The sequence below is a fragment of the Somniosus microcephalus genome, chromosome 3 (assembly GCF_052327205.1).
Source record: "Somniosus microcephalus isolate GS21.2 chromosome 3, FLI_Smic_1.0, whole genome shotgun sequence".
Classification (NCBI taxonomy): domain Eukaryota; kingdom Metazoa; phylum Chordata; class Chondrichthyes; order Squaliformes; family Somniosidae; genus Somniosus; species Somniosus microcephalus.
The window spans coordinates 241,913,764-241,933,843 of NC_140989.1; the positions used below are offsets into that span (position 1 = coordinate 241,913,764).

At 43.4% G+C, this 20,080-nt stretch overlaps 1 protein-coding gene across 2 annotated transcripts in view; it reads left to right on the forward strand.

Moving 5' to 3' along the window:
• Window positions 1-343: 343 nt before the first annotated feature.
• LOC147121776 (regulator of G protein signaling 8-like) overlaps window positions 344-20,080 on the forward strand; it is a 37,304-nt gene continuing 17,567 nt past the window's right edge. The window contains exons 1-2 of one of the 2 annotated variants that reach the window (XM_085982269.1): window positions 344-672; window positions 16,614-16,702. In XM_085982269.1, coding sequence (XP_085838395.1) covers window positions 556-672; window positions 16,614-16,702 — 206 coding nt within the window. In that variant the 5' untranslated portion in view covers window positions 344-555. The remainder of the gene's footprint in view (window positions 673-16,613; window positions 16,703-20,080) is intronic. The other variant, XM_085982270.1, reaches the window with a different exon arrangement.

The following is a 20,080-nucleotide window of genomic DNA, read 5'->3' on the forward strand; positions in this document are numbered from 1 at the left end:
TAGCAAACGTTTTATTGTATATAGTGACTACACATATTTGCAGCTTTTTTTCACGGTCTAATTAATTGTTCAAAATCCTTTTATTCTATCCAAGACAATCACTCAGAAAGCTGAAACTGCTTGCCAAAATTTTAAGAATGTGGATACTCCCACAAAGGAACCTTACAATGCATTTCTCAGCAGGAGACTGGGCTTTTATCTGCAGAATCAAAATGCTAAAAAAAAATGGCTTTTAGTGTAAACCTTTTCAATTCTACTCCTCTCTTATCTCTCAGCTGCAAGCCAAACCACCTTAGCACAAGCAAAAAGCCTCCTTTCCTCCTTCTCCTCCCTCCCCCCTCCTGTGCCAGATGAATTTTGTATGTATTCTAGGGCTCTGAATGCATTACTGTCTCGAGCAAGGACACAGAAGGAGCTTGGTACAGGCTGTGCCCTCAGAGACTGCAGAAGCCAACAATAGCTGAAGCTTGTTAGGATGCAAGACAGGCATACGGACAGTTCCCCCAGTGAGACTTGAGTAGAGACAGAGCGAGCAATCTGGCTTCACACAATCTGATGTACCAAGAGATACCTGACAGTTTTATTCAGAGCATTCCTGCTCCACTGCCAACCACCGACTGCAAGAAAAGCCATTTTAGAGCTTCATTTACATTGTTTGCAAGTGCCAGAAAGGTAAGGTTTATGCATTGTTAACTGCTTTGCAGTCTAAAAGTGTGAATTCAAATGCTATGTTAATGCAGGAGATACTCCTTTATTAATGTAAAAAAATTACAACAACAAACCTTTGCAACTTGCCGCTTCTCCTGCTTCACCTTGCTTGGTGAGAGCAATTCCCATTTGTTTTTAAATCTAACATGGATGAATGTTGGAATGCTGACTTTGCTCATTTTCCTTGTTCTTGGTTTTGTGTGCAGAATGTAATGGGTAAATATTAACTTTAAAAGCAAATTAATTAGTCTTTTTAGTGGGTTCTTTGGGCATAATAAGTAAATGGCTCTTCTTAAAAAAATGAAAATAAAGATTTGATACCTGAATATTTAAAAAATAATAATCTTTTGAGTACCCTTCATTTCTTGGAGTCTTCAAACCACATATGGTTTTCTGTCACGTAATAAGGGGATCCTAACTAAAGGCTACTAAAATACAAGTTGGGCTACCAAATTTCAGAAGCTTGGTTGACTACTAGATTTCCATTTTTTTTTAATCGAAAAGCACCATGCAGACTCACTGGGATGGGGATTATGCCAGCATCACATGGCTAAAATACACGGAAATAAGTCATCTTCTTTCTAGCCTTCCAAAAAAAACCATGAAGCCATTCCATGATGGGCTACACATATTTACAGTGAGGCTACAAAACCTAAATATGCAGGCAGGCATCACTTGCCTGTAAACTAGAACTGAACAGCTGGACAGAATAATGTAATATTTCCTTAGTGATGCCATCATCTGGATAAGCAAGAAACAAACTTGGTATACATCATACTTGTATGTCATGGCTGAATGAGAGTCACATTCAGGGACAGGGTTTTCCATGTCTGCATCAGATGTGCTTAAAATGTTGAAGCGTGGACACATCCCATGCAGTGGTCAGCACCTATACTCATTTCTATCAGGCATGTGCAAGTTACACACAGCCAGCTTCCGTTTCAAATCCCATTTGCAGTGCCTATAAGGGATACATTCCTTTTGGTTTCTAGAAAGGAAAGAACTTGCATTTACATAGCGCCTTTCACAACCTCAGGGCATCCCAAAGCACTTCACAGTAAGCCCCTTCTCAAGTGTAGTCACTGTTGTAATGTTGGAAACGTGGCAGCCAATTTGCGCACAGCAAAGACCCAGAAACAGCAATGAAGTGAATGACCAGATTTAAAAAAAAATTAAAGTGATGTTGTTTAAGTGATAAATATTGGACAGGAGAACTCCCCTGCTCTTCTTCAAAATAGTGCCATTGGATCTATTGCTTCCACCTGAGGGGGCAGATGGGACTTCGGTTTAACGTCTCTTTAAAAAGACGGCGCCTCCGACAGAGCAGCACTGGAGCATCAGCTTGCAATATGTGCTCACGTCTCTGTGGTGGGGCTTGAATCCATGACTTTCTGTCTCAGGAGCGAGAGTGCTACCAACAAGGCTGACACCCAGAAGGTGGAATGTGTGGAAATTGGTCAAATACAGGTCCAGATCACAGTCGATCATACCATGGTTTCCCATCAAAGTGCTTCACCTTCACCTATCCTGGCATTTAACCCTGCAGCTGCCACACCACATTCTACGTCAATTCAGACGGATGCTTGTTAATCTCTAATAAGTTCTACTGAGATCCCCAAAGGGTCGACGTGTGAGCAGACCTCCTTGTCACTTTTTTTAAAGTAAGTGAATGACCTCTGGAGAAATAATGGATTCATTCAAGAGGAGATCTTGGTAATGACCAGCTCAGCACCATTTATTAATAGGACTGCATGGGGTGGGGGGGGGGGGAAAGAAATTCCATCATAGTTACGAAACTATTATTTTTAAACCCCTCCCTGCCGAAAAAAAAGTTAACAAGATGAAATTGCTTCATGACTGAAGTATTGCTACTATGCAAAGATAGATTGTATTTGAAGGCAATGCTTTGGCAGACCGACTGGACTGGAATAAATCCCGTTGTTGCAGCCCAAGGCTTTTTAACATTCTTAGCTCCAGCTTGCTCAAAAGGAAAACAAATGGCTGACTTTCTGAGTGATGGAGCATATCATTGCTAAGACATCTGCACAGCATTCATCCTGTAGCATTTATCGAACCTTTTCAACCCGACTCTGATTGCATTCATTGCACTTGGTCCAGTGCCTGCTCAATGTGCACATTCGAAGCAAAAAGGGAAGCTCTGATTACATTAGGAGGCTTTCACAGAGAGCATTTCTGCTACTCCTTCACGCTCTAGCAGAAGTTGTTTATGTCCTTCAAATGCTTAACTGCAGGTCCAGTCTTTTCTGTTAAATTTTTCAAACATCTTAATCTGTGAATGCTTTATGCTGAAGCTTAAATTGCAACACATATTTTAACTGAATTTATTTTGGAACTGTCAGTTTTTCTTTACTTAATTCCCCTCTTTAACTCCCTCCTCTTCCATCGAAGGCCACGCACAATTCTTTGGTCAGAATGGTCAACAAGGCCTCTGCTGCATTCCTTCACCAGTGCTGTTCTGTAACTTGATCTTCGAAGCTTGTACAACCATTGGCCTTGGGTGGCAGGCTCTCTGGCTTTTGCTCCCTCTTGTGAGGGAAGCACCCAGGCTCTGCTGGATGCCTCACATGAAAGGTGCGACAGGTATCAGGAACTTAGTATACGGGCAAACACAAGAATGAACCCCATGTTCGCCACTTGAAGGAGATACACCACACAAAGTTGTACTTACATGAGGTTAAAGGGCACATAGGTCTTCTAGAGCATGCAATGCACGAGCTAACAACATTGCACTATCCTGACAGATGGCCCTTACTAAAGCAAGATGCCCGCGCAAGTAAATTCTCCAATTCACGGGGCTGCATAAAGCCAGCACTGCTCTGCTGTTAGTTATTTTGCTGAAGCAAAACTCCTTCTGCTATCAACTTATTTGCAAATTGATTCCTCTCTGATAATAAGGTAGCCCAACCTGATCCAATCCTGACCCACAGCATATATGAAACAGTTCATGACTATACCACGTTATAAAGAAGAATAAGCACATCTTGGAACTAAGTGCTTCACTGGCTCTTTCAACTGTCAAAGGGTGTCGCCCCACCAGAGTAAAAAGTCACCAAGCATTGTCTACTAGGAACAAATGCATGAATGTGTCTGAATGAAATTCCTTTGTCTGATATCTTAAAGGCCAAAATATACCGGGTTAACGTCTTAATGTAAATAGCAAGCAGAGGAATTTCATATGAACAGGTTAGCACATTTATTATTAATATTGCACAATGTGATTTCAACCCGATTCTGTCCATCAATAAGAAGGGATCAGAGTTAGATCCCAATGGCTATTGATTATTTCTACTGCTAATCATGTCAAAAATTGTGGAAACCATAAGGAATGATACTATCAATGCGCATCACAATGCGCAGTACCCTTCAACATCAGCAAGATAATATATTCCATTCTCATTGAACTTCTTGTAGCTTGTGACCTGCTGAGCTTGATGTGCTCCTTTCTCAGAAGATGCTATCATTGATTGAACACTTACCTTTGTAGTGAAATATTATGCAGAGTCCCTCAGGTAAATGGACCTGGCTCCACTCTTCATCGATGAGCTGGTGGATGTCATCAAATGATAACATTTGCTTTGCTAATAACACTCCATCTACAGAGTGTGAAGTCCCCTAGCTGAAAGATAAGCAGCAATTGAATCACAATGGCGATGGTTGGACAGAATCGGACAAGGTGAAAACTTTATTAACACTGTGGGAACCAGTGGTAATCTCTCAATAAAGGTTAGCCCAACTCTATCCATACTCTTAACTCTCCTCAGTTACAAACATTCAGTTCTTGGACTCATTGATCGAGTGGAGTGTATAAGTGCAAAGATGTGTGGAAATGCTCCAAGTTGAATGAGATCTCAAACTTGATCTCACTTGTCACGGTTAGCAACTTTGCATTGTATGAAACCTAAAGAAACCCAGTGAGGGGATATTATGGCCCTGTTTTGCAGAGAAAACCTCTCTTTCGCTTCCTGATTGTCCAAATCCATTCAGACCAGTGACCTTGTAGATAGTGATGCTTAGTAGGATCCATGCTACACTCAAACAGCACACTGAGATATGTGGTCAGGTTATTAGTCTTGTAGAACAATGCAGCTGGAGTAACAACAGATGTCCTACTGCTCAAACCAAGTTTCTATTAATGTGATAGGAACACAAGTACAAAGAAGCCTCTGCACTTTGGCATTCAGGTGAAAACTTCTACCATTTCAAAAAGAATATCAATGGCAAAGTTTCACGAACCACTTCTCACGCCTGTAAAATGCTCTCTCAGACAGTGTCATCACCTGGAATTATTTCTATCCTATATAGCATTAACCATTGCTTGTCGAGTCAGGATTTGTGGAGTGTATTTTAGGCTATGACAACCTGTTGGCATTGGTGCACCAATACTATTTCTCCAAGTCCTCCTGAGACCCCCCACAACCACAGGTCAACTTTGTCTGTCCTTATGTTTCGATGTTGCTAAGCCACCTAATACATATAATAATGTTTTTTAAATACTTTTAATAATACATTTGATGATGGGTGAAACTAGAACTAGGGGGCATAGTCTTAGAATAAGGGGCTGCTCTTTCAAAACTGAGATGAGGAGGAACTACTTCACTCAGAGGGTGGTAGGTCCATGGAATATGCTGCCCCAAAAAGCTGTAGAAGCTACATCATTACATAAATTTAAAACAGAAATAGACAGTTTCCTAGAAGTAAAGGGAATTAAGGGTTACGGGGAGCGGGCAGGAATTTGGACATGAGTCTAGGTTCGGATCGGACATGGCCCTGTGGGTAGCGGAGCGGGTCCAGGGGCCGTGTAGCCTGATCCTGCTCCTATTTCGTGTGTCTAATTCTGTTAGATTCAGGAGATGGTTCTGTGATAGTAGATTGGCGGTTAGGATCAGATCAGCCATGATCTTATTGAATGGTGGAGCAGGCTCGAGGGGCCGATTGGCCTACTCCTGCTCCTATTTCTTATGTTCTTATGTTCTTATGTTAAAATCAAACACTGTAAATGACTGACCAACATCATTTTTATTTGCATAATAAATTCTAAAGGAACCAACAGAAACAAAGAGAAAAAAGTAACTTTCTGAAAACAAACTCCATATTCTTAATGGTCAACAGAAAGAAGCAAAACAAAAATGGTTACTTGAAATCAATGTACAGTATTAGTGAATCATCTTGAATCATGGAATAGTGTTCTAGTATATGTCCTACCTGGGTTTTCCCCCCAATTTCCTCTACATTTACTTCCATCAAGTTACATCGAGTATACAGCACAGAAACAGGACATTCAGCCCAACTGGTCTATGCCAGCATTTATGTTGCACATGAGCCTCCTCCCACCCTACTTCATGTCACTCTATCAGCATATCCTTTTATTCCTTTCTCCCTCATGTGCTTATCTAGCTTCACCTTAAATGCATCTATGTTATTTGCCTCAACTACTCCTTGTGGTAGCGAGTTCCACATTCTCACCACTCTCTGGGTAAGGAAGTTTCTCCTGAATTCACTATTGGATTTATTAGTGACTATCTTATATTTATGACCTCTAGTTTTGAACTTCCCCTCAAGTGGAAACATTTTCTCTGCGTTTACCCTATCAAACCCTTTCATTATCTTAAAGATCTCTATCTGGTCACCCCTCAGCCTTCTCTTTTCTAGATAAAAGAGTTGCAGCCTGTTTAGCTTTTCCTGATAAGTATATCCTCTCAGTTCTGGTATCATCCTTGTGAATCTTTTCTGCACCTTCTCCAGTGCCTCTATATCCTTTTTATAATAATGGAGACCAGAACTGTGCACAGTACTCCAAGTGTACTTCCCTCCTCCTGGAGGCACTGGCTTCTACGGAGGTAATTTCTATGGGGTTAATGCCCTTCTGCGTACCTAAGCTGAGCATTGTTGTTTCTGGGACCTTGCTGTGCACAAATTAGCTGCCACGTTTCCTGCATTACAACACTTCAAAAGTATTTCATTGGCTGTAAAGCACTTTGGGACGTCCTGAGGTCGTGAAAGTGCTTTATAAATACAAGTCTTTCTTTATTTATTTTATTCTCCATGTGCCAGTTCATCAATTAATGTCAGCAAACTATTTGACAGCTTGGAACATCAAAGCCAAGCTCACTCCTGTCCTCAACCTGTAGGGATACTGGATAGCAACCAGGAATGGGAATGCTCTCCGATTTCTCTTCTCCCTGTCCTGGGGTCACTGAAATGCCATTACCACTATGGTTGGGATCAGCTAACTCAGCACAGACTAGACATCAAGTGCTAGCCACCCTCCAGAACTTCATCTCATTCTCTATTCTTCATCTGTGACCATGGACAGTGATTGTCAGCATGTCATTTAGCAGCGAAGGGTATCAGAGTTAAGCTCAATTCTGTTCTCACCCAATGTGCACACATGCATATTCTCCAGTAAGAATCACTGAACAGCAATCTGAGGCAGAAACAATGGCTGATTTAAAATTCAAATTTCATAGGAGGTTATCATTTTGTACGGTTTAAAGTCAGAGTATATAGAAAGGGCTGTCTGAATTGCAACACTGTCTAACAGCACCAAATGAACACAAATGCCCCCATGAACAATAATTGCAGGCACACTTTGGTTGAATTTCTGGTGTGCAGCTGAGAGGAATCAGCCTTGTTCATTGTAGCCTAAATACTCAGCTTTTTTCCTCCACAGTATTAAAAGCAAATGCAATGTTTAGAAAAATTCTACAAATATGGGACGTACCAGTACATAAAATGGCAGGGGCATCATCTTAAAATGATTCAATTGGTAGTGCATACTGCTACCTCGGACTAGTTAATGGTGCCCCCAACAATGCGGAGCGGGAGGGCAGAATACATAAATCTGCGTCATATCGAGATTATATTTGTGTTACAAAAACACAAATACATTTTTGTTGCAGTGCTAATGGAACTACACATTATTTGTCATTTTTATCGTTTGCGAGTTGTAAAGCATTGTAAAGCCTCAGTTTTAATTAAAGGACTGACATTTGGACCCTTCAATAGCATGGTGGGTAAACGTACCATGCAGTGTGGCAATAGGATACTATAATTGGTCTTGGGCCGAGAAAGGGGGAGGGGAAGGAGAAGGGAATGAAGGGGCAAGGAGAAAAAAAAACTGCCAAAATTCTCTTCCTCCCCCACCCCCCTTCCCCAAATGTTCTCTAGTAGCTAGAGTTGGAAAGCATGCAGGTATACATAGAATCATACATCACGGAAGGAGGCCAGGGCAATAAATGCTGGCCTTGCCACCAATGCCCACATCCCATCAATGAATTTTTTAAAAGGCCATTCGGCCCATCATGCCTGTGCCGGCTCTCTGAAAGAGCCATCCAATTAGTCCCACTTCCACACGTCAGAGGAAAAAAGGAACCACGTGGTTCTGATGGTTTTATAGTTGAATAGCCTGCTGCCATACACTAATAATAGGAACAGAGTGACAACAAAGAAAGTAGACAGAGTGAAGAAATAAAAATTCATAAGTATTTAGAAAGACTTGCATTTATATAGCGCCTTTCATGACCACCGGACATCTCAAAGCACTTTACAGCCAATGAAATACTTTGACTGTAGTCACTGTAGTAATGTCGGCAGCATGGCAGCCAATTTGCACACAGCAAGTTCCCACAAGCAGCAATGTGATAATGGCCAGATAATCTGTTTTTGTTATGTTGATTGAGGGATAAATATTGGCCAGGACAAACTCCCCTGCCCTTCTTTGAAGTAGTGCCATGGGATCTTTTATGTCCACCTGAGAAAGCAGATGGGTCCTCGGTTTAACATCGCATCTGAAAGACAGCACCTCCGACAGTGCAGCACTCCCTCAGCACTGCACTGGAGTGTGAGCCTGGACTTACCTGCTCAAGTCGCCTGGAGTGGGGCCTGAACCCACAACCTTCTGACCCAGAGGCGAGGGTGCTACTCACTGAGCCACAGCTGACAAATTAAGGAAAGAAATGTCTAGATTCACACAGAAGTGCCAGTAATAATTTGAATAAAAGCTATGTTATATTGTAGCTTGCTGAAGCAGGGCTGTCATCTCTCTGGGAATGTTTAGGCTGCTGAGTTTCTGAGTGGACTGTAAGAGAAGTTAGGAAATTGTTGGACGACTAACGATTTCAAAGGCTGGCATCATATCATCGTAGACACACTCATCAGTGATTGAGTGATCTAATCTGCAAATTGCTGCTTAATTCAGCCTCGGAGAATATGGATGATCTATTTTTGGAGAACTTATTTGTGGAAAATTGTTTCAAGCCGCGCAGTGTTGCGCCGCCATCCAATGCTGCACCGCGTCAAGGCGCCTGACCTACTTAATCCATCTGATTATCGCTGTGAAAGCAGAAGGGCCAGGGTAGGCAGCAAAAAGACATTTTCAAGAGAAGTCGGTCTAGCCAGGGGCATCATAATAACATCAGTGACGAACAGATTGTCTGTGCATTTCATGATTTCAGCGTTAGGAGGTCAGGCTTAATTGCTGAGATCAGTACAGTTAACTACTTATTTTCGTACGGAAAGTGCAATAACAGTGCAGCTATTTACAGACTTAAACATAAACACGGCACTGGTCTATAAAGCTGACTGCGCATTACTGGGATAAGTTTGATGCTTAAAAACACCATGTCGCAGAAAACCTCTCAAAACAGTCTTGCTAAGAACTGCGTTGCATTGTGCATTCATCTGTAGACAAGGCGCTCTCTCTCATTAATAACCCCCATACATCATTTGGGCACCACTACCAGAGATTATGTAAATTTTAAAATCCCCAATGGGCTTGTTAGTGTGGCGCATCTGCACAATGCACTTCAACTCACATGGGAAGATTTAACTAATCGTGTTTGGAAATGTCCTCATATTAAGATGCACATTATCACCTATGAAAGACCAACAAGCTGGTTACAGCAGCAGTAAAATTACCGCACACCAAACTCACATTATAACCGTGCTGCCTATTGGATCTTCTACAGATTGGCACCCTGGCAACATTACTACGTCTATCATGGCACTTTCAGTTTGCCAAATCTATTGTCAATTACAAAGGTATAAAGTCAGCTAATGGTTTTTTTTAACCGACACGATGTTAGCTCGTTGCGGTTTGAAGCGATTTGATTTAAATGACGTTTCCTTCGGTTTTCATGCTCCTTGCAAGTGCTCCTCATTACAGTGAAAATGTCAGCGCTATTATGCAAGAGTAAATCTGGCTCGCGCTCTCCGCCATGTGCAGCACGGCACAAGAACAGAAGACGAGTAACAGCCGAACAGATCCCAAAAACTCATCACCATGGGAACCAACTAGACCAGTGTAATTTCACAAATTCGGTGTGGTTTCAGTCATATTTCCAAAAGAATATCAGATCAGGAGGCGTCTTACTGGATCCGTTTCACGTGTGGGGCGAGGCTTACAAATGACCATTCCTTAACAACCGTGAACTGAAAACATTAACGCCTGTAGCAGTGCGGCATCCCACGTTAAACCCAACGGGCGAAACGATACAACGGGTAGATATGAAGTCCTGGCATTTCCTCAGGAGGAGAGCCAGCTTTTTCACAGAATCACAGAATCACAGAAACCCCACAGTGCAGATAGAGGCCATTTCAGCCCATCGAGCCTGCACCGACACATATCCACCCTATCCCTGTAACCCCACATATTTAATCCCCCTAACACTAAGGGTCAATTTATCATAGCCAATCAACCTAACCCGCACATCTTTGGACTGTGGGAGGAAACCGGAGCACCCGGAGAAAACCCACGCAAACACGGGGAGAATGTGCAAACTCCACACAGACAGTCGCCCGAGGCCAGATTCGAACCCGGGTCTCTGGCATTGTGAGGCAACAGTGCTAACCACTATGCCACCGTGCTTTGACTTATTCCTCTTGGCACTTAATGGCCAAATAATGAGAATATTGTTTCTATATAAATAGAAGGAAATAAAATCACTCCCCACCCCTTGCTCTGTGTTAAACATAGAGCAAGGGGTGGGGAGTGATTTTATTTCCTTCTATTTATATAGAAACAATAAGAAACAAGATTCTCATTATTTGGCCATTAAGTGCCAAGAGGAATAAGTCAAAGCAAAGGGTGCAACTAAAAAAAGTAAGTGGTCCTAAACGTCTTTGATCAACCTTCTTTATCAGGCTTTACGTCTTGCTGCTGGATTATGCAACACACAATAAAATCATTTGTTTTGCTGGGATTAGTCATTTCACTCGTTCACAACAGCCACTCTGTCTAAGGCCCTACTTGGAAAGCGTTTCCTTTGAACTCTTTGTCAGAGGAACACTGTTGTGTTAGGACACCAGTTTGGCAACACGCCTCCTCCTCTCCAACAATGAATAACTGTGCTCAGCAGTTCGTGGATGCTGATTTTGTGATTGGAAACATTTAAAAAAAACACATTCATTGAAATGATTAGTATTTTTCGTAGCCATGTCAAGGGGACCATTCCAGGGATTTCATCATCAGAGTCTCTAAAAAATCTAATTGCTTCAAACAGCAACAAACCAATTGCATGCAGATTAAAGAGAGAGTGGTCTGCACAAGTACAGTTGCTGTTTAATTTCAGATTGAGTATCTTATTTAAAATATCATGTATTGTTTCCCCCTACGGAGTTAAGAAAGCAGCCCGCCCAGATGAAATGTGTCCAGCATGAAGCTGTACTGAAGCCATTTTCAGTAAGTGCACTCCTGAGTTGACCTCTGCTCCATGAACCCTGGGCTGTGGAGCTCGGGCCAGTAGTGCATGTCAGTGGTGTAAGTACACAGACCACAGCCCTTTACTGCACAGCCTTCCATATCTTCTCAGCAACAGCACCAGAAAGAACATGTTTTAAAGGAAAAAAACGCGGCTTTATTGGGTCCTACTTAAATATCAAAAATACTAACTGGTACATGCAAGTCCCTGCAACAAGTGAAGATGCACAGCACTATTTCAAAAAAAAATCAGCAAAATACAAAAAACTATTGTAAGAGTACAGTACCGTCTTCACAGATATACAGTCACGATCCTGTGGCATACTGAGTTGCCTCATAATACTAAAAAAGTAGGAAAGGAGAACATGCATACATTTCCTGGTGTCCATTGACTTCCTACAGTTAGCTTTTCCTCCTCCCTGCAATTTTATTCCACTCCTTTCAGGTAGCACACCTCATGCTGCTGTGCAGTCCCATGGACACCTGCAGTCCTGCGGAACCTCGCCCAAGTGGCCATTCTTCCAGTGTGAGCGAAGGTGGTGAGTGCGCAGCATCATCATATCTGCTCCTATCCTCCATCAGGTAGTCATCCAAAAGTAAAAAAGACTTACATTTATATAGTGCCTTTCACGACCTCAGGATATCCCAAAGCGCTTTACAGCCGATGAAGTACTTTTTGAAGTGTAGCCACTGTTGTAACATAGGGTTTTCCAGAAGGAGTTACTGAATAACAAGCAGGAGTAGAAACCCTCGTTGAGATATATATTTACACCCTAATTTTGGACTGTTGAGGCCAATTGTTGTGCCCTACTGAGACCTGCCAACTCAGCACTGACCAGGGTTTAAAGCTGGGACCTTTGTAATCTATGACTCAATACCACAACGAGCAATGAATTTACTCACTAAGCCATTGAGGGAAGAAAGAAGGAAGAGTTACATTGATTTGTTCTTGATTTGAGGATGTTTCCTCTTGTGGGAGAATCTGGAACTAGGGGTCACTGTTTAAAAATAAGGGGTCGCCCATTTAAGACAGAGATGAGGAGAAATGTTTTTCTCACAGAGGGTCGTGAGTCTTTGGAACTCTCTTTCTCAGAGGGCGGTGAAAGCAGAGTCTTTGAATATTTTTAAGGCAGAGGTAGATAGATTCTTGTTAAGCAAGGGGGTGAAACGTTATCAGGGGTAGGCGGGAATGTGGAATAATCAGATCAGCCATGATCTTATTGAATGGCAGAGCAGGCTCGAGGGGCCGAGTGGCCTACTCCTGCTCCTAATTTGTGTATTGTTATGTAAAATTGCCAGTTAGAGGTAGCCTGTGGGCAGCCATGATGTTCCACTCCATTGACACCATGAATGATGTTATTAGCATTCACAATGTCACTGGAACAAAATGTCATTATGTCATATCTAAGTGTCTGCTATCACACGACCTTAAACCAGCATTTCTGCAGTGACAAGGTGTGCCTAGGAGGCCCCAGTGACTGTACACATGTTTCCTTTTATAATACAGAGAAGTTTTATGGAGCAATTCAGTAAATACACTTCCCATTTAAGCGGCCTTAAACGAACAGAATAAAAGAAATTGAAAGGTGCACCATCTTGATATTGGGTAGGATAACAAGTGAAAGATTCATACACAATTCCCTTTATATGCACGCAATTCAATGACACTTTTGCAATGAAATTATGTATTTTGATGCAAGTTCCATCACTGCATTGCCATGTTTGGGGAGCACAGATAAAAGGTTTATGAAACACTTGTCCTAAAGGCAAAAATAGGAATCAATCAATTATTCAAAAGAAAATGAACAGCACTGTCAATTATTAGGACCAAAAAAAGGAGAGAATGAATCTGTGGAATAAAATAGTGTAATTCACGTAAAAGTAAAAACCAGAAATTGTTTGGTGTTCTGAAGTTCTATGACTGGATAACTATGATCTGAAATAGATTAACAGATGGATTTTCACTGGACATTTATGAACATTTTAGAATAATAAATACTTCAGAGACGAAGTAACTTTGGGGAGGGGGAAATCGGACACCTCAGGAGTGAGGTTAGAGGGTGGTCGGAGACCTTGGGGTGGGGGGGAATCTCAGGCCTTGTGGGAAGTGGATCGGAGGCCTCGGGAGGGGGGGAGATCGGAGGCCTCGGGGGGGGGAGATCGGAGGTCTCGGGAGGGAGATCGGAGGCCTCGGGGGGGGGAGATCGGAGGCCTCGGGGGGGGGGGAGGTCGGAGGTCTCGGGGGGGGGTGATCGGAGGCCTCGGGAGGGGGGGAGATCGGAGGCCTCGGGGGGGGAGATTGGAGGTCTCGTGGGGGGGGGGAGATCGGAGGCCTCGGGGGGGGGGGAGGTCGGAGGTCTCGGGGGGGGGTGATCGGAGGCCTCGGGAGGGGGGGAGATCGGAGGCCTCGGGGGGGGAGATTGGAGGTCTCGTGGGGGGGGGGGAGATCGGAGGTCTCGTGGGGGGGTGGAGAGATCGGAGGCCTCGGGGGGGGGGAGATCGGAGGTCTCAGGGGGGGGAAAGAGATCGGAGGCCTGGGGGTGGGGGGAGATCGGAGGCCTCGGCGGGGGGGGGGGAAAGAGATCGGAGGTCTCGGGGGGGGGGAGATCGGAGATCTCGGGAGGGGGGGGAAATCGGAGGCCTCGGGAGGGGGGGTAAATCGGAGGCCTCGGGAGGGGTGGGAGATCGGAGGCCTCGGGGGCATGTCCAATCATGCAGGGGGGACGGGTGAGGCAAGGACGCTGGATCCACACAGTAAGTGGAAAGGCACTTACCTCCTGGATCCAGCAGTCCTCACCCTCCTTTAGCTGATGGGTCTCCCGAGGCCCGGGAAACCTGATCAGCCAGAGTTAAGTTTGTAATGGTGGATCACCATGAGGCATGCCAGCCTCAATATAAATTTAAAATGGGTGATTCGCCTCCTGGAAGCGGGTTGGCTGCCCGCCCCCGCCCCCTGTCCCGCCTCTATTAAAACCTGAAGTGGGTGGGTTGGGGGTCGGGGTTCCGTTTTTTTAACTCCCATCCAACCCCAACCCACCCATTCTTTAGGGTTAAAATTCCCCCTATGTCTTTGTGTCCCACGAACATTGCAATAAAATAGGACAGTTAAATTGTCTGGATGTCAGGATAGACAACAGATCCAACCTAGTGTTGGGGTGACATGAAGCAGAGAACAAAATGAAAATTGGCACATCAGGCTAGATCAGTGTGGTGTATCGAGGAGAGTCTTCTACAAGAGCGTGACTTCCATTAGCGCTGATTCCAGATCCCCATTGGTCCCATAGCACAGGTCTCCCTGGATAATTGAGTCACTATCTTCTGATGACATGGATGTCTCCCTGGTCCTGGAAAATATCCAGGAAAAAAGCCCCTGTATCAGGGAGACAGCTAGGAAGGAGGCCGAGTACATCTACCACCTTTCTGTTATTTGGAATAAAAGAAATGGTGCCCCATCAAGTGGAAAGCAGTGCTGTGTAGAATAGGTTAATATTTTTAAGCCAATGATGGGAGTTGGACGCCGTTGTCTACTAAGTAGATATTTGCGAACATGCAAGATTTAATGAGCAGCAAGGGCCGCAGTGTACCTCATTTTGAATGTTCCCAAACAATCTCTACACACTGACAACAACAACAACTTGTATTTATACAGCGCCTTTAAAAGTAGTAAAACATTCCAAGGCGCTTCACAGGAGCGTCATCAAGCAAATTTGACACCAAGCCACATAAGGAGATATTCGGACAGGTGACCAAAAGCTTGGTCAAAGAGGCAGGTTTTAAGGAGCGTCTTAGACGAGGAGAAAGGGGTGGAGAGGCCGAGAGGTTTAATGAGGGAATTCCAGAGCTTAGGGCCTAGGCAGATGAAGGCATGGCTGCCAATGGTGGAGTGATGAAAAGCAGGACTGTACAAGAGGCCAGAATACACCTCCACTTGATTTATAAGTCAGCTGCTTTGAGGTCCACATCCCGATTCAAATTCTTAATAGCGCTATCCAGCCAAGGTTCCGCCACAGATTACATGAGAAATACAAGCATTCAACAAAGAGTTAGCAGATATGCTACCAATGACCAAAGCTCGATGGCCGGTCCCATGCAGTCAATCTGCCTGTTTCTAAATACACACAAGGACATCGCTCCTACACATTGATCACTTGGATCTTCGACTTTTCAAATAAGTTGCCTCAAATGAAGAATGTACTTATGTGCCTACCTGGTGTGTGACGCTAATGTGGAATAGCAGTTTTATTAACAACTGATGGTTTCTTCAGCATAGCAGCACATCTCTTGTACTGTCTTGACGGCAATAAACCCAGCACAGCCCATTGTCTTGTGATCCTGCAAAGTCCCCAAGAGGCCAGAAGCATTTGCAGCAAGTTGAGGAATGCTTGTGACTGGTGCCCGAGTGTTAGCTGCAAACCCTTTTCCATCAAATCTTGTATGTGTTATTTATGAATCTCTCTCTCTTTAAAAGTGAGCTTAGTCTATGGGCTACATTTAGCTGGTGTTTTTATCTGCCTGCTTTAGCCTTCAGGGGACAATGATGTGAAGGTTGGCTTTTTCTTAATTAAGAATCTTTTCCCATTGCTGCGGTTTCTTTTGCTGATGAAATTCCACTGTAATTATCAGTATCTGAAATAAATACCAGCAAAGGGCACAATGGCCTCAAAAAGGATAAAGCTATATTTTATTTCTGAAAAAGGACACAGAATGTCCTTGCTTCGAATACCATAGGAAACTAAACTACCTATTTTGGCCAATGTGTGAGCTTCAGCTAACTTCTCGCAGTCTGGGGAGAAAAAAACCCGATCACTCAAATTCAATTCAATTCATCCCCAGAACACTGATCAAAACAAAATATCCCCATCTAAGCTGCTGTCAACATGGCTGACAACATTCAGTCATTTTCAGTAACAATAGAGACACACAATAAAAGAAAAGGATGATGCGCCCTAGCAAGGTAAGCTGCCCACAGTTTCCACCAATCGAAAGCAAAAATATACACACAGTCCTTGGAATGGTTAATGGTGGATGACAAATATTATTGTGTTGAAGACAGCAGCATGCCTTCCTTTTGTCGATCGACATTCTGGTTGAGCAGAAAGCAGTTAAAAAACATTCCACAAGAAAGCATACATCGGTGAGCAAATTGGTGTGAAAGAAATCACACAGCCTGCTTCTCCTATCTCCACAGCTCAGCTTGTCACAGCTTCACACAGACAGCTTATCCGACTGCAGAATTCACAAAGAGAAACCCACCGAGAAAAGGACCAGCGCAACACAGTAAGTCGATTTTGTTTTGCTTCCGACTGGGCTTTCACAACATGACGATCCCAGTCGCAGGTGCTGTTTGACCGGATCTGCTGCCCTATTTCAATAGCGTCGCCCCCAGCCAGGAAAGAGAGCCTTGCTAGGAGCTGGCCTAGATTTGACTGGTGAAATGGAATCCCAAATTCGACTCGATTTCCTCTTTGCCACTGTGCTAGCATTAGCCTGCTGCTAGGGATTCAGTGGGAGATCGTTCATAAATCTGCGTTTTTCAAAGCTACCATTAGGTGGCAGTTCTAGTGACTAAAATCCAAGGGAACACAAATCATTGTGTGGTCACTCAGTGCTTTACCCAGGAATATAAAAAAGTGCACAAACTAAAACCTTTTATCTTATAAGTAGCTGGCAAAGTCATTGTGTGACTGCATCGTACAGAAAAGGAGGGTCCCAGGTCTGATCCCCAGTTTCAGCTGATATCAGCTAGGGTGACAGCCAGAGTGCTTCAATTGCCTCAGCACTCTGGGACTGGGGGCAGCAGTGGATACCCACAGGGTTACTAGTAGCTCCCAATTGTAATCTAGTGACTCAAGCTGGAAAGCCCACATGTGTGAACATGTGGTGAGGACAAAATTGGAATCGGTCATGATACCTCAAGGTCGAATAGCAGCTAGCACTCAATATCGCGACTGATACATGAAGAATAGCCACTTAGGAAAGGTGTTAGATGATAGCTGTCACTACCACTGGAACTGTACCCCACTAAGAGTCCGTGCCGTCAGGATATAACCGGGGGCGGGGAAATCTGGCTAGAAAAATCAAACGCAAACTCTTCGGAGATTATTGGAGAAGATTAAGGGATATGGAATTAAAGGAAGATAGCAAATTGGATGAAAAACTGGTTAGAAGGGAGGAAAAAAGAGGGCAGATTCTCAGAGTGGTTTTAAGTGGGTAGCTGTGTCCCACAGGGTTCTGTCCTGGGACTGCTTCTGTTCACTCTGCAAATCAGTCATCTGGATATCGGCTGCTGTGGTGTCCAAATTTGCGGTACTAAAATAGGAGGCGTAGTAAATAATTCTGAGGACCAAAGGAAATCACAAGGGATAGCAGCAATGTTTCCTGTAAACTGTGCTTTGTTCTGTGCAGCCTGTTTCTTTTAATACACGGTCCCTTTAAGTTTCTGTGCGTGCGCGGTATTTACACTGTAAAAGCCGGTGAGCGGCCTGCGCGGGACCGTTCAGATTATTGCATGGCTGCGCACCTCAGGGGGAACATTAGTGATAAGGTATAAAATGAACGGTCACCGACCTGAAACGTTAACTCTGTTTCTCTCGCCACAGATGCTGCCTGACCTGCTGAGTATTTCCAGCATTTTCTGTTTTTATTTCAGATTTCCAGCATTCACATTATTTTGCTTTTGTATTAGTGATAAGGTGGTGGACTAGGCAAGAAGAAAGTGGCAGACAGAATTCCATGTCAGTCAATTTGAGGTAGTAGATTTTGGCAAAAACAATAAAAGTAATAATTATACCTACAATGTGGGAAAGCTGAGTGATGTAGAAGATCAGAGGGATGTGGGGATTCAGGCTCACAAGACAGTAAAAGCAGCACCTCAGTGGATGAGGCCATAAAAATAGAGAATGGAATTTTTTCGCCCCCAAAGAAGCATAGGATATAAAATATCAGATGTAATGGTGAATCTATATAAAATATTAATATGACCACAGCAGGTGTAGTGTGTTTAAATTTGGGATCCACACTATAGGAAGGAAGTAGTGAGGCAATAGAGAGAGGGTACAGCGCAGATTCACCAGGATGCTGTCTGGTATGAGAAAATACAAATATGAAGAAAGTCTTGAAAAATTGTGCCTGTTTTCATTAAAACAGAGATTAAGGGATGATTTAATAGGAAGGCATTAAAGAACAAAATGGGAATTTAGACAGGAATGTCTTCACACAGAACGTGTAGCTATTGAGACAGAGCATAGTGGTTAGCACTGTTGCCTCACAGCGCCAGGGACCCGGGTTCGAATCTGGCCTCGGGTGACTGTCTGTGTGGAGTTTGCACATTCTCCCCGTGTTTGCGTGGGTTTTCTCCGGGTGCTCCGGTTTCCTCCCACAGTCCAAAGATGTGCGGGTTAGGTTGATTGGCTGTGATAAATTGACCCTTAGTGTTAGGGGGATTAAATACATGGGGTTACGGGGATCGGGTGGGATATGTGTCGGTGCAGGCTCGATGGAGCGAAATGGCCTCTATCTGCACTGTGGGGTTTCTGTGATTCTGTGAGAGGCTATAAGGTCATTTAAAAGGGAATTGGATAAGTGTTTGTGAAAGAAGAACATAAAATGATATAGGGAAAAGGCAGGGAAATTGGATTAGAGGAGACAGCTCCCATTGAAGCATACGGCGTGATAGATCAAATGGTCTCCTTCTGTGCTCCGATATGGTTTATGCAAAAAAAAGTGAGCCTTTGTAATACTCAAATGGAGCAGGAGCATAAGATTAATGGTGTGATTGTTATGCTAATGAAGGTCTAGGCTATGTGAATGAGACTCAGGTGTCTGGGAACCACCTGAAAGTTCCCCCAAATTATGATAACAAATCGGTTATATTTTATAGAATTGGCAGTGATTATATTAATGGCCCTGTGTATCTCCATCATGTCTTTGGCCTTGGCCAGCCTGAAATCTGCCCAACATGCAATGGACAAGTCGATATATTTTGTGTTTTTTATTAAAAGATTCTTATATGAACATTCTGGTTCAGCACTTGCAGGCTGCTGGGGAAGATAGAGGCCCCCAATGTTAAAAGGAAGGTGCCAATTTTGATTGTAAGTTTTTCTTCACAAAATTTGGTTCCAAGACAGCAAAACAAGTTTTTTTCCCCAATGAGAGTAAGGAACACTTCTTTTAATATAAAAGCTGTTTTTCCCCTTCTACAGTGTCTTGCTTCAACTTAATGAAGCTTTGCTGAACCTTCAGTTTAGCATTTCAGAAAATAATGAAACTGAGTACTTCAGAGGGTTTTTTTTAGCCCTCAGAGCCCCAACAGTAGAATTTGTTGAGTCTACCATGCAGACTTCCTGATTATTCAGCAAATGCAAGATTGGAATGCAATGCAGCATTCGCAGCGACATACACACCAGTCAAGCCAAAAGCTCCATATCAATTCACCTTTACCATCACCAAGGAAAGATGAGTTTTTAAAAAAGGAGACAGTTTAATCTTGTGGCACATTTGCCTACTTCGCTTAGAATGCAACTACCCAGCTCCAGCGTCTCTTCCATCTTACAGTTCGATTGTCCAAAAGTAGGCCTTAAAGGGGTAAATTTTCCAACCTTGTGTTTTCTATAAAATTCTGTCAGGCCTGGACAGACTAGATGCAGGAAGGATGTT